Source organism: Topomyia yanbarensis, chromosome 2 (genome assembly GCF_030247195.1).
Source record: "Topomyia yanbarensis strain Yona2022 chromosome 2, ASM3024719v1, whole genome shotgun sequence".
Taxonomy (NCBI): Eukaryota; Metazoa; Arthropoda; class Insecta; order Diptera; family Culicidae; genus Topomyia; species Topomyia yanbarensis.
Genome location: NC_080671.1, coordinates 149,487,582 through 149,514,245, shown reverse-complemented (window position 1 = coordinate 149,514,245; position 26,664 = coordinate 149,487,582). Strand labels below are relative to the sequence as shown.

At 38.0% G+C, this 26,664-nt stretch overlaps 1 protein-coding gene across 1 annotated transcript in view; it reads left to right on the top strand.

The window, feature by feature from the left end:
* The window catches only part of LOC131681709 (receptor-type tyrosine-protein phosphatase mu), a 366,805-nt gene that overhangs the window by 51,795 nt on the left and 288,346 nt on the right, over nucleotides 1–26,664 (top strand). The window contains exon 3 of the mRNA XM_058962680.1: nucleotides 15,882–16,496. Coding sequence (XP_058818663.1) covers nucleotides 16,453–16,496 — 44 coding nt within the window. The 5' untranslated portion in view covers nucleotides 15,882–16,452. The remainder of the gene's footprint in view (nucleotides 1–15,881; nucleotides 16,497–26,664) is intronic.

Here is a 26,664-nt window from a genome sequence, read left to right as displayed (position 1 = left end):
ACCAATAGAAATAGGAGTGTCCCAAGGCAGTAATATTGGGCCACTGTTATTTTTATTGTATATCAATGGCCTAGGTAGACTCGGGTTAAAAGGGACTCCTCGTCTTTTCGCGGATGACACCGCGTTGTTCTACCCGAACAACAACTGCCTGGATATTGTACGCGACATTGAATCGGATTTAAAAACACTAACGACCTATTTCAACGAAAACCTTCTTTCCTTGAACCTATCAAAAACTAAATATATGCTGTTTCGTTCATCTAGAAGAGCTATAGGCGTGCATCCAGACCCAAGAATGGGACAGTCTGTAATTCAGGAAACTAACTGCTTCAAATATTTAGGACTTCACTTAGACCCCACACTCTCCTGGATTGAGCATATAACATCTATAGAGAGAAAAGTTGCATCGTTATGTGGGGCTATGCGTAAAGTATACTCTTTTGTTCCCCAGCATGTACTTCTAAAATTTTATTATGCGCACATCCACTCATTGCTGAACTACCTTGTATCTGTGTGGGGCCGTGCCAGTATTTCGAATCTGAAAAAGCTACAAACGCTTCAAAACAGATGTCTTAAAATTATTTATAAAAAACCATTTATGTACCCTACTATTTTGTTATACAATAATAATGCCCATAACATTTTACTTTTGCTTGGGTTGACTAACTACCAAACAATAATGTACATCCACAATGCTTTGCATAATACTATTGCTCATAATAATCTAGAATTTACGACAGGAATTCGAACTCACAGCACCAGACAAGCCAATCATTTATTATACTCCAGAGTATCCACGAACCTTGGTCAAAGACGCATTTCTTTCATCGGACCTAAGTTATTCAACTAGCTTCCTACTGATTTAAAGCAAATAACATGTCGCACTCGTTTCCAAGCAAAATTGAAACTAATTTTAAAAAATAAAATAGGAGAATTTTTAATATAAACTTCGTTCACCACCAATCGAGCTTATTCCTTTAGCTATAATTGGTTAACATTTTTTTTAAATAAAAACAATTGATAAATGCATTTTTTCTAGCAATAAGTAATAAATAAATTTAAATTATTATGAGCTTCCTGCAAAGCTACGATGGGACCCTTAAAAGGATTCTTTTCCGCTAGGTACTCGCCGTAGCTTCTTGTCAAATTTTGTGTTTTGTCGGTCTCGTATTGTTTTTTTTGTTCTCAGCGTTTCCGCGATTCGTAACTTTGTTTTGTTGTGCTGACCTTTTTTTTTTGTACGCTGAGAACTGATGTGTCCACTACCAGGGGGCTCCGTTTGTGAGCTTTTTGGTGTGGGGGTAAGAGGCGGGCCATTAAAAAAAAAAATGTGTTGCTTTTTTGTTCTCAGAAGTTGAATTTCAAAAATATCAACATTGAACATGATATTCAAACAATGAATACGAAGTTGACTATTTTGTTAAAGAAGAAAATCTTTGATGTGGATGCCAATTACCAATATAGATCTCTACGTGTCATATAATATATCAAATAATGTTGCCTCTTTAAACGTGCTTTATTTCAATTCTGCTCACTCATAACACTGTGCATAGCTCTGCGCATACAACTGTAAACTACGCAGAGCTGTGCGAGCTGCGTACACATTTCTTCGTCTATTTCAGTTGTGTGAGAACTGATTTTATCATTTTATTTTGCCTGTGCACAGTTCTGAAGCGAGCTGTGTGAGATGCCCGAGATCGTGCGATGGCATTGTGTGTAAGAGACCTACCGGCGCGCACTCGCACTCTCAATGAAAATACGTGTGTAGCGTGTGATAGCTCTTTTCTCTCAACGAACACTGATGAGCAAACCATCTCTGCTGGAGTGGTATGAAGCCAATTCTGTCCATTTTGTTCCAAAGGACATGAATCCGCCAAACTGTCCGGAGCTGCGCCCGGTGGAGCAGTACTGGGCAATGATGAAGCGGGAACTTCGGAAGAGGAAGAAGACAGTCAAAGACGAGAAGGACATGTTAACAAAATGAAAAAAAAACTGAAAAACTGGTACCGGATGACACTGACTTTGATGGAGAGCATCAAGCGAAAATGCGTTCAATTTTACACTCAAGGCTCCATCGATTAACTTTTCTTTTGATTTTTGAAGTAAATATATGTATAAAACTACCCTAAAATTTTGGTTTGATTTTAAACATTATAAGAAAATTGGCATGACATTTTCGGTGTCGCAATAATTTCGTGTTCGCCCTTTACAACTCGGCTAACAAGCCCCGCACAAAATTCGGCCAACAATGCATATTTTCGAGACAATCGCGATCTACAAATATAAAAGTAAGGTTACACTGGAAACCGTTATACTATTTTGTTGGATTTTGAATATCCTTGCCAGCCGTACCACGTTTTTGGAAATAGGATATAAACTGAATTTGATTCACGCTTCGTATATTACTTTACAAAAACAAAAATTTACTCACCAGTGCCGTAAAGAGAACAAAGTGCTCTGTCCAATCAACAACGCCAAAACACCAGAAATTACATCGGTAAATGGCGACCCAATACTTCACTAAAATCACTATATATATATATATATATATATATATATATATATATATATATATATATATATATATATATATATATATATATATATATATATATATATATATATATATATATATGTATATATATATATATATATATATATATATATATATATATATATATATATATATATATATATATATATATATATATATATATATATATATATATATATATATATATATATCACTATTGCGCATAAAAGCTTTTTCGTATACGACGTATACGCCAACCTGCCCCATCGGCCAAGCAGCCCCGGTCTCCCCTATACCAAAAATAAACCTTGCTCTAGAGAAGTATAAAAAGCAGAGATTCTAGGCCTCTAATATGTGTTTTGTCGCACATTATCCAAAAAATTAATTCGGGTTACTTAATTTCTCAAAACTGCCATACATATGATTGTTTATAACACCTTTAGCTTTCATTTGATCAATAGACCTTCAAGTTTCCAAACGTTATTTGTGGTATGATGTGAGAGACGTTGATATGTTGCACTAGTCCAACGATTTTTTCTGGCCCCATAAAAGCGTCCACAATGCAATAATTCTTCATAATACCAGGCAATAAATCATTAAAAAAAATGTCGTTGGAATTTCACACAGTTGTCGAAAATTTAAAAAAAACCTTACTGGACTGTCCTGCGTTAATCATCACCAATAAATCCAGTAACAATTGTATAACTGTGTACCGGAAGCATCGCGCGAGGAAACGCAATAAAAATGTTTTTCCCAGCACCTAGTGTGGTGGGTGAAAAACAGACGCATAACGCACCCATCGGACGCGCATCAGAGAGATTCCGATTGTAACCGGACTCCAAGAGACACAAACCCACACCCTCTCTACCAATAAACACACGGGCGAAGTACTTGAAATGCGGTGTCAACGATGCTGATGATGATCCTGACCTCGGCATCACCCTACACAAGCGTTCTACAGTGAAGGGAAGTGGACCGCAAAAAAAAGGTGCGTCTCTCTCTCCAACTCTAGTCGAGGATGGTTCAGCCGGCTCAGTTTCGCTGATTTTCATCCCATGTGTGTCAAACCACAATTTTTCACATAAATTCTACTTCCATTTGCTGTCAACATCGTCAGCTTTCCTCGAACTCGGCAATTCAACCGCATCCAGCAGATACTCTGGGCGTGCAACCGGTTCTACAGTCACTTGAAAAAAATGGAGAAAAAACAGCAGGTTTGTTGGTTCCGGAGAAGGTACATATAGCAGAAAACCGGGCACCGTCACTTCTGAGTTTCACTAACTACGCGAAGGCCAAACGCTGGAGTTGAACATGTATTCACATATTTTATTCGAGAAAATATGAGTCAGGTCTGCACACGCTGCGTTCGCACAGCTGGTTGTTGCAAGTTTTCCCATGCGGTGCGTATTATTTCGATGAATAAAAAAAACTGAGCATTTGTCGGGGAGAATGTGTCTGTGTTTCTGGGTGTGCCAGTGTAGACATAGCCTAGGTCAGAATGTCGCAATAAGGATGGGGAAATGTCAAACATTAACGCCGACCATTGCCGGCAGGAAGAAATAAACAAAGCGTGAATAAATTGAAATGACATGGTGGTTTCTTCTAAATGATAGAATTTTCTGTTTGGCTTCGTACACACATTTTGCGGAGCGTTATGGGTGCTATTTGGCGATCAACTTACAAGTGCCTTGTTCTCGGTACACATGCGGTTCAGCTAATGAGGGAGGTAAAGTATATTCAAGAGAATGGTTTTTGTTATAAATCCCATTTATTTGACACGGTTCAATCCGTTAGCTTGATTGAGCCGTGGTTCTTTTTAAATTTATAATTACTAAATCGAATATTATTGTGTATTCGTCGGATTTTTAAAAAATATTGCGAGGTCAATTAGTCCGCTTTATCTCGGGTTATCGTATTCGCTCATGCTGTCATCGCTGGTTAATGTTGTATTGGATTACTCGATTGTAGGACCTTGATTGTATGTTGGACTAACGGATCACGACAATGTGTTTTTTAATTTTTTTGGTTGGTTAGCAGCACTAGCTGTTAGCAAATCAAGAAGACTGGTAACTCTTTCCAGAACCTGAAGACAGTAACAGCAACACATATCAACTTTTACAATAAGCTTCCCACCTTCATACAGTAGAGGGTCTGTAATCTCTGTCGCTTCTCATTTCTATGTGGGAAGGAAAGAGATATAAATCTTGGATGTACAGGTCGGACTAGTAGATACAGAATACTAGATTAAGATTTTCGCTGGCGTCAGTAGTAAAAGCATCATTGTTGAAAAAGCATGAAACTTCACAATAGCCTGTGTCATCGCGATAGACTCGAGCATTTGTACGTTAATGTGTTCGATCGCGTGTGCGTTTGTATATCACCACCTTAAAAAAGTTACGCAAATTTGAAAGTGTTGCAATAATTATCGACCTACTCTACACTAAACGAAATACCGCGTCATCTTTTCTAATAGGATAAAAATGGGCACATTACCACACCAAAAATTCATGCATCATCATTTTCCTACCATCATAGTACATGCTGGTGCTCGACAATACCGCTTCTATGTATGCCGATTACGTCTCTTGGCGTCGCGACGTCGCTGCTTCCTATCGCACCATTTCCCATCTCTCTGTGTTGGCATCCGACTGAACCATGCGAGGCGGTACAGTGGGTAGCTTCGTTGCATAGAAACGTCGGGGCGGAGTATGGTTACTCGAAAAAGAAGGAAAAAAAGCAGACGAGTTTTGCTACCAATTTTATGATGAGAATGGCAACGAGACGATGATAACAAGACCTACACTTGTGCCGTAGAATCCATCGGTAGAAAAGAAACCGTTGACCGGGGTTTTCATTCAATCGTTCATTTTTAGGTCAACCCGGCTGCAGATGGTATCTTTATTCCTCCAACTCATGCTGGTTCTCGAAAAGGACGGCAGTTTTCCATATTTTCCAATTCTCTGCCTGAGCCTGTAAGGAATTGCCCTTGAGTCACGACACTCTGGATTGAGCATCATAGAAGCTCTGGTGGGTTGCGTCTATCATAGCGGTCGTCAATTTTTGTGTGAAATAATACAAGGATCAACCCTGGTAGTAGTCTGTGAATAGTTACATTTAATACCCTTTCGTTTGCTGTCGAGTGTGTAATGCCTTTATTCGGTGATCTAATGGCGGAAAATTTATTTTATTGCCCTGTCATTGTACGATAAATTTTGTCGTGATGACGGAAGCCGTCAGGCGCGTTCTTTCACGCGCACCACAAACCAACGTTCTTCTGTTGCTATACCGGCAAATTAGCGCACAGACTTCAGTGCCTAACCAGAACAACATACAAATTCGCTTCTGAGAAGTACAGCTGCTAAACTTTAACCTAACCCTGTCTGCACAGAGACGAGAAATCATTCCGCAAACGAATAGGACTTGAAGCGGAGCGCGTTACGCCAGCAATTGTGGTTTCCTGAAGCAGTACATATGCTCTGAAAAGTTTTGTCAACAAATTTGATTCGTGACTTTTGCCCCAAAGCCTACCGCCGCGTGCCGTCACGGAGTAAATGTTAATTAAAATTCATACTGAAACTCGTCTCACACTTCCGACGGCAATGAACGTTCGTTTTAATGTTCACTGATAATTAAAATTCTGAAAATGGTTCTGAAAAAGTTGAAATGTTTTACTATTTATTAAAATTTTCATTGGAGTAGTAGTCATATAGGATGGGACAACGCGATATTTTCGTTCCTATGCAGTATTGCCATCTGGTATGTTAGCACATATTAGTCCCGGTCGTAGTTCACTTTGTATGCCAAGTTGAAGCCATAGTTCATTCTTGTCACCGCTGCACTGAGCAGTTTTAAAAAAAAAAAATTAGCGAAAAATCTTTGGTAGTGCTGATTTTCGGGCCTTCCTAAATTGATTTTTTTTATCGAAATTGCAACGTACATTTTCCATTCGCAGACTTTAAGCCACATAATATATCTACAAAATGGTGTACTACAAGCTAAAAAATATTGTCATGGAAACAAGATACAAGCTTCTAAACAAACCCGTCTCAACCTTTACGACATTTCTTTAATTCTCACATCTGTCATTTGAGCTTCAGGAATGGGTTCCTCTTTTTATTTTCGAAAACTGTTGCCTTAATTTGTTTATGAGACAATCGTTATTGACTTTCATTATGTTTCGTGGCTATAATCAACTGAAATTTGAACGACATGCTCCGAAAGTGATAATGCGTTTGAATAGCATCTAGAATTCTCCGTTTTATTATGAAATATAACTGCGTGGACCAACAGACTGAATCGATGTCGTAATTTAATAGTAATGATAATTTTGATTACAGAACAAATCCGTCTTCATGAAAAACCGAAAAAATGCAAATTTCAAAATTATAATAAAATCATTCTGCAATTCACTCTTCATTTGGGTATGTCACATAATGTGGAGATTGAACCTACATTACGAGTCATTATCCGATTTAAACGACGGGATGTTGGGAAAGGTTTTTATGACTCCGATACAATTACCCCACTCGCTACAACGAAAACAGTTTCCGACCATCCTGCAGTGTGTTTTCGCACGCATTTATCGACGCTGACCAAATTTATGGCATCCCGACACACTCCGACTGAGCTTGCTCGGTATGGTTCCAGTCGTTACCTATTTGTTTGGCATTTCGTCATGTATGGGATATTACGCTCTACATATATACCTATTAACTCCCACATACAGCACCGGAAAAGATACATCATTGTGTGGCATTGTGGTTTTGAAACCGCGAGTGATCCGGTGGTACCTAGCATTATCCAGCAATAGCTGACAACGCGTCGGTCCTAGGAAGTCTAGTGCGGTTTCACACTCACACCCCTGGCATGGATTGACCAACCGCGTTTTAGTGAAAATAATTTTATCTAACATATTTTTTAATTCAATTTGAAAAAATGTATATACACTGTATCATATTCTAGCTACACTTTGTTGGAAAAAATCGAATTGCACTTTTGAGTCGATAAACTACAATAATAATGAATCCCATCAGTGGAAAACAACAGTAGAGAGGATACTGTGTCTAATTTATTTGTCTAGTGGCGCGCTGCCAACGGAAACCCAGTAACCACCCAGCTACTATTGCAAGGGTAATGGCAATAATCGAATAAAAATTCTATTCTGATGTTCTAACAGTTCTCAAACATCAGAACTATGAACCATTGTTTTTCAAATTATTGCGGTTATTTTTATTCGAATTTTGATAGTTATTCTTCCGAAAATTTCGCCATGATGTGATGTTTTGATGGAAGCACTGTGGTTATATCCTTTTCCGAAGACCAACAAACTTTTATATCTCTTCTTAAACTAGCCGTATTAAGTTTCATGATTTTGCAATACATGTGTACTGGAAGACATTTTGAATATTTTTTGTCGAATTAATTAATTAATTAATTAAAGAGGGGGAACATAAGTTTTTTTTACGAAAAATTTTACAGCTATCTTAAATCTAAGAATACTGTTTGAAAGGGGTTTGCTTTAATTAAAAAAGTCAAAAGCCCCCTTAATATCCAAGAAGACTGACGCCATCTGCTCTTTGTTAGCATAGGCCAATTGGATTTCTGTAGAAAGCAACGCAAGGCAAGATCATTTTCTCGAACAACTTCCGAATACAGGACAGCATTGCAATTGGTCGATACGAGTTGTGGTCGGAGGCTGGTCTTCCTGGTTTTTGGATGGCGATGACCTTCACTTGCCTCCAGTCGTGAGAGACAATGTTACCCCCAAGAAACTTGTTAATTAAGATCAACAATCGCCTTTTTGCAGTGTCAGGCAGATTCTTCAGCTAGTTGAATTTGATTCTGTCTAACCCTGGGGCGTTACGGTTGCATGACAAGAGAGCAAGTGAGAACTCCACCATCAAAAACGGTGTTTCGTTCGCGGTATCGTGAGGAGACGCGGCGTGGTACGTTTTCTGTACCGGGACAGTGTCCGGACAGATCTTTTTAGCGAAAGCGAATATCCAACGGTTCACGTTGGTACTGTTTCGGTTACGCATACGTCGAGCCGTACTCCAAAGAGTATTCATCGCTCGGCGCCAATAACAGCGTTTCTTGGCATTCATTAGACTCTTCATTCGCCTTTCAAACGATGCTACGATGGGGGGAGGGGGTGTTAAAAATCCCTCAAAAATGATACGTCATTTATGGATGGTCCCACACAGCATTTTATATATGTATAAGATAGCTATAAAATCTCCTTAGTTTCATTAAAAAAATGAATATGTGATCCCTTATTTTAAAGTAAATTTATATGTAAAACAAAACAAAATTGGAACCTTTAAGCTATTTCTTAATATTATCCTTTTCCGTTTTATTGGAATAAAATTCGGTTGGTATGTCAAAACGGAGCAAAATTATTGGCAAAAGAGAGGGCTATAAATTTGCTGAAAACATTTTCTCAATATAATAACTTAAAAGAAAATTAATGACAATATCTCACTTGTATCGGGATTAATCGGTGAAAACACAATATCTAAAGAACCAGCATATTACATCCAATAAATTCTCCGAAGGTGCTATTGACCTAAACTTAGCCGTTTCGGCGATAATAGTTGATTGCATGTTTTGGGTCTTATTTCTAGATACTGGAAATAGGTCCTATAGCTATAGCTCGTTCGAAAGGTATTAGTATAAGCTATAAAGATGTATGAAGTGTTCAGTTTCCAAAAAACGCCATTTTTACACATTCAAACATCCATATCTTCGAAAGTAAACATCAAAATCAAAAACAAACTAATAGCGTTCTGTCTGGGTGTTCGCCTTTCATTTGAAATTGGTTTGGATAGTTTTTCCGTTTCATACACACACAGACGCCATGCAGCAAGTATCTAATTCGAAAAAAAAAATATATTTATAACTCTGCCTTTTTTCAACCGATTTTGATCATAAATAGGTCGTTCGATTCGGCATTGAATGATTTCTCTGAAACAAAGACGCTTTCTATTGAAAATGTTGAGAAATTTTCAAATTTTGAATGAAAAAATCGTAACATAATGGTTATTTTCATATTGTTGTTTCAAAACCGCATAGTACATTTAACAAAAGAACATAACATAGTATACCATTGGAAAGGCCATTTTTTCTTTCTAAAACACATAGAGAATTTAAAATCGGTTGAAAAATGACCGAGTAGATAAATTTTTCGTGCTGGAAATTCTGAAAAATGTTTTTTTGCCTTAAACCACGATTTTGAGGGTATATCAAATTGATCAAACGCAGTTGGGTGTTGTATTTGACCAGATGTAGAACCTTTACCAGACCACTTTTAAAGTACATTCTTTTTTTTATTTTGTAGCACCGTGTAATCATCAGCTTAAGCGCTTTTGCGTCAAGCATTCAACTGGCTCACAATCCAAATATGCCTTGACCAACATAGCACAATGCACCCATTCCCCCTACAGTGTATTAGTAGCGTAGCCAGGAGACTAATTTAATTCAATATTGTACGAAAATTGTCTGATCACCACATTGAAAACCTTGTATTTTTAGAATCATGATGACTTTTAGAAAATTGTGCGAAGGGGATCCAGTAACTTATCTCTTAGCCCAGATCCCATAGTTGTCAAATTACGCCAACATAATATAAAAAAAATACCTGAATTATTATGATGATTATGATTATTATGCGAAGCTGAGTTTGAATAGGTTGATTGTCTATAAAATATAAACTTGCACACATTTGTTGAAAATGTATTTTTTGAGATTGCGTAAAGTTGAGACAAAAACTCAACATTATTAACAACAAGAATAACATTTCGCGGAAACTCGCGGATTTGTTGTCAAGTTGTGAAGAAAATTAAAATAAATGCTCGAAAACTTTTTTACGATCGTGCTCACATTTATGCGAAACTGTCAAATTTCGACGTTATCATTGAAGAATTCTACAACATAAAACAGCACATCTCTAGATGAAATAGTTTTGGCGGGTAATCCTCCTAGAAGTAATTATAGAGAATTTAATCTTCAAGCAGCTTTAGCTTGAGCCTTAGTATCTTCAGCAAAGTTTACGAAAATGCTATTTCAAACAACTTTGTTGAAGACATGAATACTCTATAAATTCAGAGTATCAGAATATTGTAGACTATATGTAAAAGAAAACCTTTAAAACAAGCTATTCTAATATTACTGTATATGATAAATTTCTTCTGCGATTTATAAACAATATAATTCACATTGCAGTCAAAATGCGAGGCTCTCAAGCATACAATAAAATGCTATATTGAAGAGAACTGGATTTAAAAAAAATGCTAAATACTGTTTTAAATCTCGATATGCTGCAATGATGGACGCACTTAATGTTTTCTGCCGTATCTCGACACTTTTTGCAAATTTTGCCGAGATTTGAACAGCTGAGCACTCGGCAAATTAATTTTTCGCTGAGATCTCAGTAAAAGCTCCAATTGGTTGCGGTGTATATTTCGCTGAAAATCAGCAAACAAATAGCACTTTACCGAGATATCAGTATAAGCATTTACTGGTTACTCGGCTGTGCGGAAATTGCAGACTAAGTGTGTAGCCTTCATATATTCAACAAAATTGTTTAAAATGGTATTATTAACAACTTTGCTCAAAGCATCAAGTCACTCGTTATTTTTAAAGAGTAAATTCTCCTTAATTACTTCTAGAAAAATTTGTATATCAACAGATGCGTTGTTTCATGTTGGAAAACTTCTTCGAAGCTGTTAAAGTTGATGATTTCGAAATTATGTGATCTTGACTGTTGCGAAAGTTTTTGAAAATTTGTCCCACTTTAAAAGTTCACATTCTTTGACTTCATTGACATATTATACAAGAAAATAATCAATAGAGGTTTTAAAGCTGTTCCACATTGGTTCTCCTTGTTTGTGCATTTCCAAAAAATCAACAATTTTCATCAAACCGCCCTCCCGTCCTATTTAAATTTCTGGCTACGCCACTGCTGTGTATCAAGTGTCAAGAAACAAATAGATAGGTTTATAATATGCAAACAATTACAATACCTATGCCAAACTCTACGCCCATTTCGCATAAAAGTAGTGAGCGTCTTGAAAATATCTGTCCATAAAATAGGAGCCTCATGCTTTCCATATCACTTTCCGGTTGTTTTTTTTTCTCTTTTTTAATCGCGTCTGTACCATTACAATGTTTTTTTTTTGTTTTGAGGATGGCAAAAAACGCTTTGTATCTCCTATCTAAACAAACTGAAGAATGAGATTCATCTGTCAAAATTAGTATTTTAGAATAGCGATTCCACGAACGTCACGAGTCACAAAGTCTTACGATTTTCTAAGAAATCGAGGGGTCCGAATTATCCCCACGGTCTTAATAACCCCGGGTTCCTCTATATTACCAAGACGTTTATATCAGTTTGATTTAACTGAATCATTTGGGCATCTACATATTTAGAATGAATTTCACTGTGCTGATCACCCTGCATAATGTCCGGGTAGTTCAAAGTAGCTTAGTAGCAGATCAATTCCAAAGTTCATTCGAGTGGTTATGAAACAAATCGATACATTTTGATAGTAGAAAAATAACGTCGATAATAGTACTCTGATACCGATTTGATCTTACCAAACTACCTTGGTTCAAATATTGTTGTTGTTAACTTCCGCAGTCCATCCAATTTGATTTTTTCGTCCTAACATCGCACCATAGAAATGTACTTCTGAACGAATTTGAGTCGATTCTGTTTCTTGAAGGCTTTTTGTTTTGGTTTTCCTCAAAGTTTCTTGCTGCAAATACACGGCTCTGCTAAGAAATATCTCTGAGCATCATTGGAACATCAAATTTTTCTGTAAGACAATCGGTGTTAGGTTTTTTCATGCCGTTCACCTGACCCTTAAGGCATAACTACTTGTGTACACTTTTGACGGACGTTAAATTTACATTTCATATACAAATAATATTTTTTTCCATCGCAGCAAAACCAATGCCAGGACCAATAATAACATTTGTAGTTTGCTTCGCCCAATGTCACTCACGCATTATTTTTTTCCAGGATGCGGTTAAACGTATGTCGATTTAAGTTTACAATGGGGGTGTCCGATTAGAATTCTTTTAAACGGATTGGAACGTTTATCTCGATGAGGTTTCAAAAAATCCCAAATAAAATTTTGAAGTTTTATCCAGCTAGCCTACACTGCACTATGGTTCCAAAGCTGTATTTAGGAAGACAAAACTGTTTGCGCCTAAACTGTTGGTTTTAGATATATAGTATCCTCGGCAAACTTTCTAAGAACTTTCTTACCAATTTTTTATATTAGTTGAATTAGGGTGGTCCTTGTGGTTAGGGTGTTCAAAGTATCAACTTCTTAGATATGTAAAATTCAGCTACATAATGTTCTACAAAGTTATAAATCAATCGAATTGAAGCAACTTTTCTTAAGAAACTATGTGGCTATCTCTAATGGTTCATGTGCTATGATTTTTTCAATATTTAAGGTAGGGTGGCTCTTTAAAAATTGGTTTTCCATCAATATCTTTTTATGTGTTAATTTCTCGCTAATACTTTGTTCTATATGTTTTCAGAACTTTTGTAAATATACATTTTTGCCGAAGCAATAAAGTTTCTATCTCTTTTGTTTGCATAGTTACAGGCGATTTTCAAAACAAAAATGGTTTTTTTCAAAGCTATATATCTTCCAACATTGCAAATGGATTTTCAATCCTTTAATTTCATTTCAAAGATCAAAACTTTGGTAGTTTTTGGTAAAAAAACTGCGAGAGCGTTATTTCTGTAAAATAAATAATTAATTTTTGAAAATGGTGTATTTTTTAACAAAAATCGTTCATAACTTTTCAAATAGACGAGATAATAACTTTGTTACTTCAGCAAAAATCTTCGCCATGCAAAGTTCTAAAAGTGCTGCAAACAAAGTATTTACGATAAATCAATGTATGAAGAGACAAATGAAAAATAGTGATTTTAAGAGGTCACGTTTTCATCGCTCAATCTCTTATGGTAAAATCAACTGAGAAATAGTCATTGAATGTGATAATACCGAATGGCATGGCAATTCTAGTGGATTTTTAAACGTTTTTGAAAGAACAATCTACCGTACATCTAAATAGTACAGTGGATTTACAGTAGAGCTGCAAACTATCGTTAATCCTAAATCGGCCAACAAAAGTTATCTATGCTCACTTAAGTAAATCCTTTTTGGTTTGGACTAGTGCTCAAAACGAGTATTAGAAAGAAAATGTTTTAGTTCACGTTATCGTTATCTTAAAATAAAACCTTTAAACGAGTTGGTTATTCATAGCAGCGGAAATTATTGTATGCTTTTTCAACATTTATGCTATGTTTGAAAGTATAAATTAATTATCGACTATAATGACGGCTGTGGGTAAGTTAAGGAAAGATTCTCAATTTTTTGTTACTTCAAAATAAATAAAAGTAAGAGGTCTGAAAATTGCTAACCGTGAACTGGTAAAATAACTCATAAATCATAATTCCCTAGCATCTATATAATGCATGATGACGGTACTTGCTTTATTGGCCCCGTAATAGATAACTTTTATTTAGAGTTTACTATAGTACGCTATTAACACTATTGTGAATTCACGCTAACATGTAGTTGTGCGGCAAAATGTTGTGTTTTCAAACAGTGTCACATATTCAATAGATTTTCATTATAACACACATTGACTATTTCTTGGTTGATTTTACCATAAGAGATTGAGCGATGAAAACGTGACGTCTTAAAATCACTATTTTTCATTTGTCTCTTCATACATTGATTTATCGTAAATACTTTGTTTGCAGCACTTTTAGAACTTTGCATGGCGAAGATTTTTGCTGAAGTAACAATGTTATTATCTCGTCTATTTGAAAAGTTATGAACGATTTTTGTTGAACAATACACCAATTTCAAAAATCAATTATTTATTTTACAGAAATAACGCTCTCGCAGTTTTTTCACCAAAAACTACAAAAGTTTCAATCATTCAAATGAAACTAAAAGATTGAAAATCCATTTGCAATGTTGGAAGATATATAGCTTTGAAAAAAATCATTTTTGCTTTAAAAATCGCCTGTAACTATGCAAACAAAAGAGATAGAAACTTCATTGCTTCGGCAAAAATGTGTATTTACAAAAGTTCTGAAAACATATAGAACAAAGTATTAGCGAGAAATTAACACATAAAAAGATATTAATAGAAAACCAATTTTTAAAGAGCCACCCCACCTTAAATATTGCAAAAATCATAGCACATGAACCATTAGAGATAGTCACATAGTTTCTTAAGAAAAGTTGCTTCAATTTGATTGATTTATAACTTTGTAGAACATTATGTAGCTGAATTTTACATATCTAAGAAGTTGATACTTTGAACACCCTAACAACAAGGACCACCCTAATTCAACTAATATAAAAAAATCGGCAAGAAAGTACTAACAAAGTTTTCCGAAGATACTATATATCTAAAACCAACGGTTTTGGCGCAAACAGTTTTGTCTTCCTAAATACAGCTTTGGGACCATAATGCACTGTGCGACTATATAACTCTAATGAGGGGTGCCAATCACAAATGTCGAGCATTTTTCTCAAAATCACAAAAAAAAATTAATGCTGAAATAAAACAAATGCTGAATTACTGTAAAATTTTACTTTCATTCTGATAACTACCCTTGTAACAATTAAGGTTTTATAGTACTCCTGAAGCCTTCCTTAAAACTTAGATTGCACTTGTAGTGTGCTATAAAATTAGAAATGCTACTTGGGTGTAGCTGATTTACCTATCAATCTAAAACGTCACCATAATTTTCGACTCACTCTGTGTGTAATTATATTGCCTTCGACTTGGAAACTGAAATAAAACCGTCAAACTGTAGAAATTCCTCGAGATATACAATGCTGGCATCAAAAACTGCATAACAAATTCTGTTATGATCCAGTTATTCGCAAATTGCGAAGATGATAACATAATATCAAAATAATAACAATGATAAGAAAACATGATATCAATATGAAATCATTATGTTATCCGCCTTTTCTCGGGCGGTTTGTCATCCTCATTGTGAAAACCCAGAATTAACAAGTACTGTGCCAATTTACGAATTTTGTGGAATATCCGAATTTGACATTATGTGTTGAACAATTTGCACCGATTTACTACCTCTTGCTGCAGTGATTAACCCAGATGTGCGATCACGATAGCTAACTCAACGGTGCATAAAAAGCAGGGAGGAGGACGTTAACAAATCAATAAATTGAGATGCTTTCAATCTGATATTTTTTGTGCCGGACTTATTTCTACGTCTTAATCTAAACACTGCATTATACATACAAACTTAGGACAACATATGATTTTTCTTTGGCAGATGTGATGAACCGCGACTCGGCACCACAGGATTGATATCTGGTATCGTAGCCAGACGAGGAATGAAAACTTGAAGTCAAAGTGATTGTCCAGAAACTGTTTTTGCTATCAGTATCAGCTAAGTGGTGTGTCACTAAAGTTGAACGAAAGAGGTCGAGATAGCACAATAGACGTAATCTAGCAGACTTCTCCGTTCTAATGTTGGTTGGTTCAGGTAAATAAATTACCAGAGTAGGACAATAAGCTTAGACCAAACAACGTCAATCCTGTGCTGGATTGTGGCTGAAACATAAACATACATGCAGGTATCCACAGAAGCTCTGCCAGTCAGTAAAACGGAACACCAGGGCAACCGAAGGAACGCACTAGAGCACACAAAAGCACACAGTATCTAACAGCAGATATATTTTATCTACGCTTAGAACAGAAGCCAGATAGAACACAGCAGTGGACTGTATCGGTGTCAATCTGCTTACCGTCCCCGGTCTGTTACATTTACACTGCATACCGCGTCACAGTTTAACATCAGTGGGACAACTAACGGCTAACGGACCTTACCCAACCAGCTCAACATGTCCCGGTCAACGCCTTCCACACAGAGGAGACAAAGATCAAGGTAAAGCATTCAATTTAAGGCTCAAGTTACCTCAAGGCTTGGTAGTATGCGTAAGAAAAATTGTGTTCAGCTTTGCCACCAGATTATTCATTCAAACCTTTTCAAAACTCTAAAAGAAGAATATCAGTCGATTTATTAGATCATCAGGATTCAATTCATGCAAAATACCTGCTGGAAAAACCATCGGCTTAGCTGGATGGTGCTTTTGAAAAAGTGGCTGTGATTTTTTGTCACACTACCACACCGAGCGGGGGTACACAACACAACTGCGCAATGAAAAAACCACAGCCACTTTTTCAAAAGCACCATCCAGCTAAGCCGATGGTTTTTCCAGCATGTATTTTGCATGAATTGAATCGTGATGATCTAATAAATCGACTGATATTCTTCTTTTAGAGTTTTAAAAAGGTTTATATGGAAAATCCGGTGGCAAAGCTGAACACAATTTTTCCTACGCACACTACCAAGCGTTCAATTCTAACACATGCTTAAAAAAGGTAACTTGAACCTTAAATATATTTATCGATTGCAAGGGTTTTGTGCCTGGTCTCGATATTTGTATCACGATGGTAAACACCTGCTTACACACACCCACAACAATGAGTATAAATACGCAAGCAGGTGAAAACACGCAGGTGTCATCATTGTAGAATAAGAGAATACATAAAACAGGCTATAGAGAAGGGATAGATAGAGATGTCCGATTAGTTCTCGATTAATCGAACTAATCGATTATTATGGAAACTAATCGATTAATTTTTAATCGATTAACGAATTTAACGATTATCGGATAATCGATTAGATAGCGTCGATTATTGGTCGATTAATTTTTTTAATGCGCGTAAAATTTTAATTTTAATTTATTTCATTTTGGCGACAAGCGCCTTCAAACTACAACTTAACCAAAAATACTAATTAGAATTGAAATTCATAGGTCAAAGAGCAACAATATATTGTGCTGCCAATTGTAACTTTGAAATTCACTTCTAGGGGGTGTTGAAACACCATTAACTTACGTTTTTGGAAGTCTTACATTCACGATCATATCTTTGAATAATTTGAACAGATCAGTTGGAAAGATTAGATCAACCGCGGGATTACGAATTGAACGTTGTCATTCGTGCCGGATTCGCTCTATAAATACTACTTCAAGCAAGAAAAGGCTTAAAACAGTACCGGCCGCAAACCGTCTGAAGAGAAGGAGAGGTTTAGGTACACTATATGCGTCTCTCCAACAGACACTAGATCCATGAGAAGTTCTATGAATTGTGATAAAGGATCCTTTAAATTAAACTTGGTAGAAGCAATTCCGTCTTTATGCATGGGCAGACTGGGCCAAGGCCAGGGGCCCCGAGATTTTGGGGGCCCACATTTAACATGAATATAAAATAATTCTAAAGACTATATTTTAAAAAATTGCTTCACTCAGATCAGTAGCAGCTCGAAATCACGCATTGCACCGTATCCCGTGTGATCAAAATTTTTAAAGAGCATCAGAGCGGCAGGAAACGAAGCATTTCATCACTATTGAACCAATTCAAACGTCAATCCAACATTTCCAGTCAAGTTTTAATTTATTTTTAATAACAGTGCAACGTTTGGTACACCACGTATATAAAGATCGTGTTATGGCTGTCTTCGACACAACAGTTTGTTCAATAGGGATTCTGTTATTATTATATAAAATTCGGCCATCTGTAAGCAAAGTGGAATACTGGTTGGGTGGTCAGATTACACCATCTGGGAAGACTATAGCGTAGTTGGTAGGTCAGCTACACTGTACGCAGCTCACCTGAGTTCGAACTCCCACCGCCGCAAATAGTGTGTTAGGCCGTTTGCTACTACAGGTCAGATCGGTCAGGAAAACAAATAACTTTTTAAGATGCACTCAGATTATCTTTCTTTTTCGACAATATTTGGACATCAGGTTGTGAAAATCTGGAATAGTCTTTGTTCTCCATAAACTTTGAATCCCACTTTATATTTTGTTGAATATGTTCGACACGGTTGACTGATTTGGCTCAAATATGAAAGAGTGTCTCAGCATGGCATGAGGTAGAAGTGATTCTTTGATGCTGGGAATCAGTTTTGGATCATACTCATTCTCGACAGCTGTTTATACCAATTCAATTAAAGGGGCCCTTAGCTCAATAGTGCCAAGGTGCCCCGAGTAGTCTAAAGACGGCCCTGTGTAGAAGATTGTGAAGCCAGTATTAGCCATTCGCCGAAATTCTACTGTATACCGAAGTGAACGATCATTATAATCAGATTGAGATGGACGTTTTGTATTTTCTGTTACTGCTATCAGAAAAACTTTTAAACTAATCGATTACTTCGATTAATCGATTATTTCTTTGTTTTAATCGATTACGATTAATAGAAATGTAAAAAATAATCGATTAGCTACTAATCGATTAATTGGAAAAATCGGACATCCCTAGGGATAGAATTAGCCAATGGTGATGTGGTATATACCATTATCCTTATTTATATTCAGGGTACGAGACCATTGCATCCGAATATGATGCAAACAACCTGTGAATGGCAGTATTAGTACTCTATTTGTTGTATGATAGGTATACACACTAGATAGCATAATAAATTCTAATGGTTAGTATCGAGGCAATAGAGATGGAGGGAAATGAGAAAACTCAACATTCTCGAGGTGCTATCTACCGTTTGAAACATTATTATTAAATATTATGGATGAAGTCCGACGATTATTCCTATCGACTTTCTCTTAAGTCTTCCAGTTAACCTAGCATTACAAAAATTACGAGCAAAATAAACGTTGTCCACATCATTCATGTTTACTGAACCACTTTCTGCCATGACTCATCTCGTGTTTCCCGTTATTAAACCTTACCTTAAATTGTTTTTCCATGTATCGTCCTGCTGCTTGAGCCGCTCTGCAGCCCAACCCCACTCGACTGCTCGGTGTAGAGTGGCCTGCTTTTTCTTTTCCGGCATTCCATCCGGATAAGTGGTTTGTTTTCCCAAAGTGTTTGATTTCTCCATTTCCAAATGATTTCTCGTCAGCCGTCCTTCGCACTCAGCATCGTTTCCCTCTGCAGCTTGGCCTTGGCGTTCTTTTTTTTACGATCGACACGAACAGCATTTTCGTGTCTGAGCTGGGTTTCCGGTGCAACGGCCAAGTCGTATAAAAAGTTAGGGCTACGTAAAATCGGCTGGCCATGTTGCCGAGATTGTGAATACTCTCCGATCCAATCATCGGAGTTCATTGTTTGCCGTGACCGATACGGATTGCCTGTAGTAGGTATCAATCACTGGGATGTATATAGCATCGAAAGAGGTTGCTGGTGATTCTCGTGATTGTAAATCATAATTTGGTAGGGATTTTTCCGGCTGGCTTGTAAATTATTAAGGACATCGTCGGAGATAAATCGTAGACTTTTGACTTTTTCTTTCGAATGGAAGCATAATTCCGCGTAGGGTTAGTGTGTGCACGATGGCGTCGGAAAGGAGGTAAATGATGAAGTGATAAGCCAAGGGATGCTGAGTAGTAATCCTTGCCCATGTATAAACGATGAACAGTGTCGATGAAAACACGTCCAACCGGCACGTATTAAATGTGCACCCCAATTTGGTCTTCTGTGTTGTTGGAGGATGGTCCGTTACTGTTTGGTTTTGTTATCTGATTATCATGTTGATGTGGTTTGTGAAGATGTAAGACGTACTCGGATCCATCTATTATATCTATTAAAATCAGTTTCATTTTTTGGCACATTTTAGTAATCCAAGTATTTTGAGCTCGCATAGCTGTAATACATTAAACGATAAAGCAGAAAAGATTTAAAGTTTATTTAAAACGGGATCGCTGATTCTAAATTAATTAAATGTTGTTCTTACAACGGTTTTTAAAACCTCTAATAGCGGTAAGCTTGAAGCTAGTTGGTACCGCCGCACGGTACTATCTTTGATTTTAGGCCTGAGTTTAATCCGGTCTAAGACTTTAGTACCTGTCATCGCAGAAATGGCTGCATCCTGAAGCCAAATAAAAACAGTGTAAAGGGGCGCCATGTTCCTCTTGCATACATCTCAATACTTTGAATCAACTTTTCAACCTTTATGTGCAATATTATGGCCCATGTTGCACACAAACCATATGAGGGCAAGTAAGCAAGTTTTATCCCGTACGAAAAACAGGTATAATCGAGTTTTGAATGTCATTTTTTGATATTCTTTATCGTCCTATCTATAAGGTGCTGCACGCTCATTTGAAAACGCCATGTCGAAGAGTTATATTGCAGGTTAGCAGAAGTCGAATCATTTTGAAACAAACCGTAGAACAAATTTTATAATTGGATGCAGAGCTGGTTCATTTTTTGACTTTTAGCTCCACCAGGCTTTACTGATTCCTTTTATGACCCTTAGTAATTGTGCAAATTTTGGTACCGATCGGTTGTGTCTACGGACCCTCCAAAAATTTCAAAGTTTATATGGAAATTAGTATGGAAAATCGATTAAAGTTGAAAATAAATTCTTAAAAAATCACCTCATCAATCAATTCATGAGAACACTATACATTTATAAAGATATTCTTCTACTGAACACATCTGTGGGACATTGTCAGTTTGTGAAAATTCGCTGAGAAAAGTTATTGACTAAAGAAGTAGCATGACTTCAAAACAAGTGGTTTTATTATTAATCATAGCAACCCTGGTTGAATAGCTCCATCGTTATACAAGTGTAAACTAAAGACGCTGAATCCCTCTGGATAAAGACTCGCCATCTCTATCTTATTCTTATCATTTTATCGGCAAGTGTCATTCCAATCGAGCGCGCGACCTGTCAAAAGCTCTCCATCCGAAGAAAATCGCTTCGAATCCTTCTGGAACGAGGGCCATTGACAAGTCTCGTGCTCATTTGGAATGACACTGACAGACAAATGGTAAACAAATGATTGACGTTTCGAGTCTTTATCCAGAGGGATTCAGCGTCGTTAGTGTAAACTAGACTTGCAACCCACCGCACAATGGGAAAAAACGAAGACAAAAATACATTTAAATCAGTAACTTTGAAACACCTCATCGGAACATCATCACTTGTACTATTTTAGGAAGAAAAAAATCTTAGAATTCAAATGGTTTTATTCTTACATTGGGCAAAATAAGGGAAGTTTGGGTTTTGGGGTATTTGAACCCCAAAATCACTTATTTTTTAATAAAAACCTTATATCTCTGATCCACGCTGGAAATCGTACATGAATTGTACTGATTATTACGTAGAAAAACCTCAGGAAGCTAATGAAATTATTTCCATCTTGGGCAAAATACGGGAAGTTTGGGATTTGGGACCTTTTGATTCAGAAATCTTATTGCATTAATAAATACCTGAATTGCTATAATTTGCTTATGAAGTCGTATGTAAAATATCATCTATAATGAAAAAAATCAGTAAATTAACTGAGGTAGTTTGATTTTGAATTTAAAACGGGGCTTCGTGACACTTGAGCTTCAAAATCACCATTTTTTTATAAAACAGTTTATTTCTCTGATTCACGCTGGAAATCATACATGACTTTTACTGACTATTAAGTAAAAAAACCTGAATTGTAACTATTATTACGTAAAACAATTAGGAAGCGAATGGAAGTATTTTCACCTTGGGCACAATACGTGAAGTGGAGATTTTGGGACAATTTTCTGTTGATAGTATAGTATTCTTGCTATCATCTGGACTATTTAATGAACACTCAAGAACTGAACTAAAAATAGGTTAACAAATTCACAAATCTCATTGGTTTGCGCAATACTTCAATCTCTACCATCTGTTAACAATATTATATCTAAAATATTGCCCACAATGGAAAGAAATCTCAGTTGGACCAGGCGGGAGAATCGGTTGGTCGGTTTCTTCTACCCACAATTGAATTATGTAAAACTATATAATGGGAAAATAGTACATGTTATGGGATAGTTTAATTTTAAAAACAATATGAGATGCTAGGTTTTCGAGACATTTTGCCTCGACAATCCCTTAATTTTTAAAACATAAATAAAACTTATTCACGCTCTTTATCTTACATATGTTGTTTTATTTCTTACTTTGAAAATCTCAGGAATTTAATGAAATTATTTTTTCTCGGAAAAATACGGGATGTCGGGGTTAAGAAAGATTTTGTCATCGATATCACAGAAATTTGTTTATTAATTTGTTCGTGTAAATATCTCTGCTATTTTCCAAAGCATATAAATACAATGTAATACACTTTCCTTGGTTAAAAATGTCCCAATACCCCTACTTCCCGTATTCTGCCCAAGATGAAAATACTTTTATTAGCTTCCTGAGGTTTGTTTACGTAATAATCGGTACAATTCATGTATGATTTCCAGCGTGAATCAGAGATGTAAAAAATAGGTGATTTTGGGGTCCAAGTGTCACAAAACCCTAATTTCCTGTTTTATATTTAAATTCAACCACCTCAGTTAATTTCTGAGATTTTTTTCAATTAAGGTGATATTTTACATACGACTTCGTTAGTAAAAAATAGCGATTCAGGAATTGATTAATACAATAAGATTTCTGATTTAAAAGATCCCAAATCCCCAACTTCCCGTATTCTGTCCAAGATGGAAATACTTTCAATAGCTTCCTGAGGTTTTTTTACGTAACAATCAGTACAATTCATGTACGATTTCCAGCGTGAATCAATGATATAAGGTTTTTTATTAAAAAATAAGTGATTTTGGGGTTTAAATACCCCAAAACCCAAACTTCCCTTATTTTGCCCAATGTAAGAATAAAGCCATTTGAATTCTCAGATTTTGCTCTTCCTAAAATAGTACAAGTGATGATGTTCCGATGAGGTGTTTCAAAGTTACTGATTTAAATGTATTTTTGTCTTCGTTTTTTCCCATTGTGCACCGCTCGCGTATGGCAGATACAGCTATTCAAACAGGGTTGCTATGATTAATAATAAAATCCACTTGTTTTAAAGTCATACTGCTTCTTTAGTTAATAACTTTTCTCAGCGAATTTTTACAAACTTACAATGTTCCACAAATGTGTTTCCGTAGAAGAATATCTTTAGAAATATTTAGTGTTCTCATGATTTGATTGATGAGGTGATTTTTTAAGAATTTATTTTTAATTTAACCGATTTTCCATACTAATTTACATATAAACTTTGAAATTTTTGGAGGGTCATCAGACTCAACCGATCGGTACCAAAATTAGCACAATTACTAAGGGTCATAAAGGAATCAGTAAAGCCTGGTGGAGTTAAAAGTCAAAAATTGAACCAGTCTAGTGTACAACCTGTGTAAGTGTGCCAACGGGAATCCGTGGGGTGACGCCTACAGAATCGTGATGGCCAAGACCAAAGGGCTCTTCACCCCCAGAACGGTCTCCGGACTACTCGCAGTGGCCAATTCCCTAGCAATGAACAAAGCTCCAGGGCCGGATGGAGTTCCAAACAGCGCTCTCAAGGCAGCGATCATAGGGAACCCGAACATGTTCAGGCTAGCTATGCAGAGATGCCTTGACGAGTGCCGCTTCCCCGGTAGATGGAAAAGACAGAAATTGGTGTTGTTGCCGAAGCTCGGGAAGCCGCCAGGCGACCCATCGGCGTACAGACCAATCTGTCTGAACGACACGACTGGCAAATTGCTTGAGAGGATCATCCTCAACAGGCTAATCCCGTACGCAGAAGGCACGGACGGCCTGTCAAGCAACCAATTTGGCTTTCGGAAGGGTAAGTCCACGGTGGACGCTATCAACTCAGTGATAAAGACTGCCGAGATAGCGATCTAACGAAAAAGGCGAGGCATTCGATACTGTGCGTTAGTGCCACTTGACATGAAGAACGCATTCAACAGCGCAAGCTGGGATGCCATCGCGCTCTCGTTATACCGGCTTAGCCTACCGGTGGGTCTGTACCGGATCCTGGAAAACTGCTTCCAGAACCGCGTACTGCTATACGAGACCGATGCCGGTCAGAAAAGGATTCCGATTACCACCGTAGTCCCGCAGGGCTCGATCCTAGGCCCGGTGCTATGGAACCTCATGTATGACGGGGTTCTGAGACTGAAGTTCCCTCCTGGGGTCAAGATCGTCGGGTTTGCCGACGACGTAACCATGGAGGTCTATTGGAAGTCAATTCCTGAGGTAGCTAACCGCAGAACACGCGATCAACACGGTGGAGGAATGGATGAGTGGAAGAGGACGGTGGAGTTATCGTCAACAAGCGCAAGTCGGAACAACATGCAGTTATCCATGTGGGAGAAGTCGTGATCACCTCACAGCGGAGTCTGAAGTCTCTCGGAGTCATTGTAGACGACAAGCTGACCTTCGGCAGCCACGTCGACTATACATGCAAGAGAGCGTCGACTGCTGTTGCGGCACTATCGAGGATGATGTCCAACAGCTCAAAGGTGTGCGCCAGTAGACGTAAGCTACTGGCAGGCGTTGCCTTATCTATCCTCAGGTACGGCGGCCCGTCATGGTCAAGAGCACTGAGGGTAACCAGTTACCTACAGAAACTGGAGCGCACCTACCGCGTGATGTGCCTCAGAGTGATATCTGCCTACTGCACGGTATCACACGATGCATCCTGCGTGATAGCGAGCATGATGCCAGTCGGGTTGGTCATCCGGGAAGATGAGGAGTGCTTCGAGCTACATGGAAATAGAGGAGCCCGCGAGCGCACCAGGGTGACCTCGGTCGCCACACGGCAGCGTGAGTGGGATAACTCCTCGAAAGGTAGGTGGACCCACCGGCTGATACCTAACATATCGAGCTGGGTGGGTAGACCCCATGGGGAAGTTCACTTCCATCTGACACAATTCCTGTCAGGCCATGGCTGCTTCCGACAGTACCTCCACAGGTTCGGGCACGCGGAGGTCCCCGCCTGCCCTGACTGCCCAGGTGTAGACGAAACTGCCGAACACATACTGTTCGTATGTCCTCGGTTCGAGGTCGAAATAAGAGCAATGCTTGACGTCTGTGGCTGGGACACAACCCCTGATACCCTTGTTCAGCGGATGTGTCAATCGGTGGAGAAGTGGAACGCAGTCTCGGCTGCTACCACCCAGATTGCCTGTAGGCTACAGGTAATCTGGCGAACCGAGCAACAGACGACGGGCACGGCTAACTAGTGATTGGTTAGTTGGAGCGAAAAAGGCCAAGCGCAAAAAAGTGAGTGAATGGTCTGTTCATGCTGAGGCAGGTTTGGCGCAGCGACTGGCAACCGCGTAAGGGGTAAACCCAGCCACCCTGAAGAAAAGCAGAAGAGCGAGTGTATAGGCGTATATGTGGACTGCCTCATACCAAGATGGGAGGGTCGTAGCGTAGTTTGTTGGGACCTAGCTATCGATGCCTCGTGGCGTGGCAGAGGAGCGAAAGGGTGAGCATCCAAGTCAGTCTCACACGGTATGTTAAGGGTGAGCACAAAAGTCAGCCTCACAAGGTATGGAAATGGTGAGCACCCAAGTAAGCCTCACATGGTATGCCAGAAGTGGGGCCTAAGAAAAATGTCCCACATGGGACGCCAGGGGGAGCGACAGGGGTGTAATAGAGTGGTACGATTGAGAGTGAACCAGGTGATAGGGTGATCATCCAAGTCAGCCTCACATGGTATGTTAGAGACTAGCACAAAAGCCAGCCTCGCAAGGAACGAAAAAGGTGAGCACAAAAGTAAGCCTCTTGTGGAGTGTTAGAGAGTGAATCAAGGTGTGACAGAGAGAGCACCCAAGTAAGCCTCATACAGGACGTATGAATGCGTGAGCGAGAGTGAATGAGTACATCAAGTACAGCCATCCCCCCAGAAGTGATACCGAGAGGTAGTTCCTGGGAAGAATGATGGCGGAGCCCAATGGAGTTTAGTCGGTATTAATGGCTGCGTCACCATGAGAGGCCGATACACCCCCAGTACACCCCGTGTGGTAGCTTGGCATCTACTAATAGCATGTGTACTGGGTTAATACGTAAATGTATTCCCATTGTAAAAAAACACCATATGAGTGTTGAAATTAGAATTCGAAATATTTAAAATTTGTACCGACAGTGGTCCACTGGGAGGACTGTTTCTATGGGAGAATGGTAGCGTCTACATCATCAATACCACGTTTTTATAGGCTGTCTCTGTTCACTACCACTAACAGTTTTGACGCATGCTAAGACATTGTATAGAGGGATTTTGGCATAA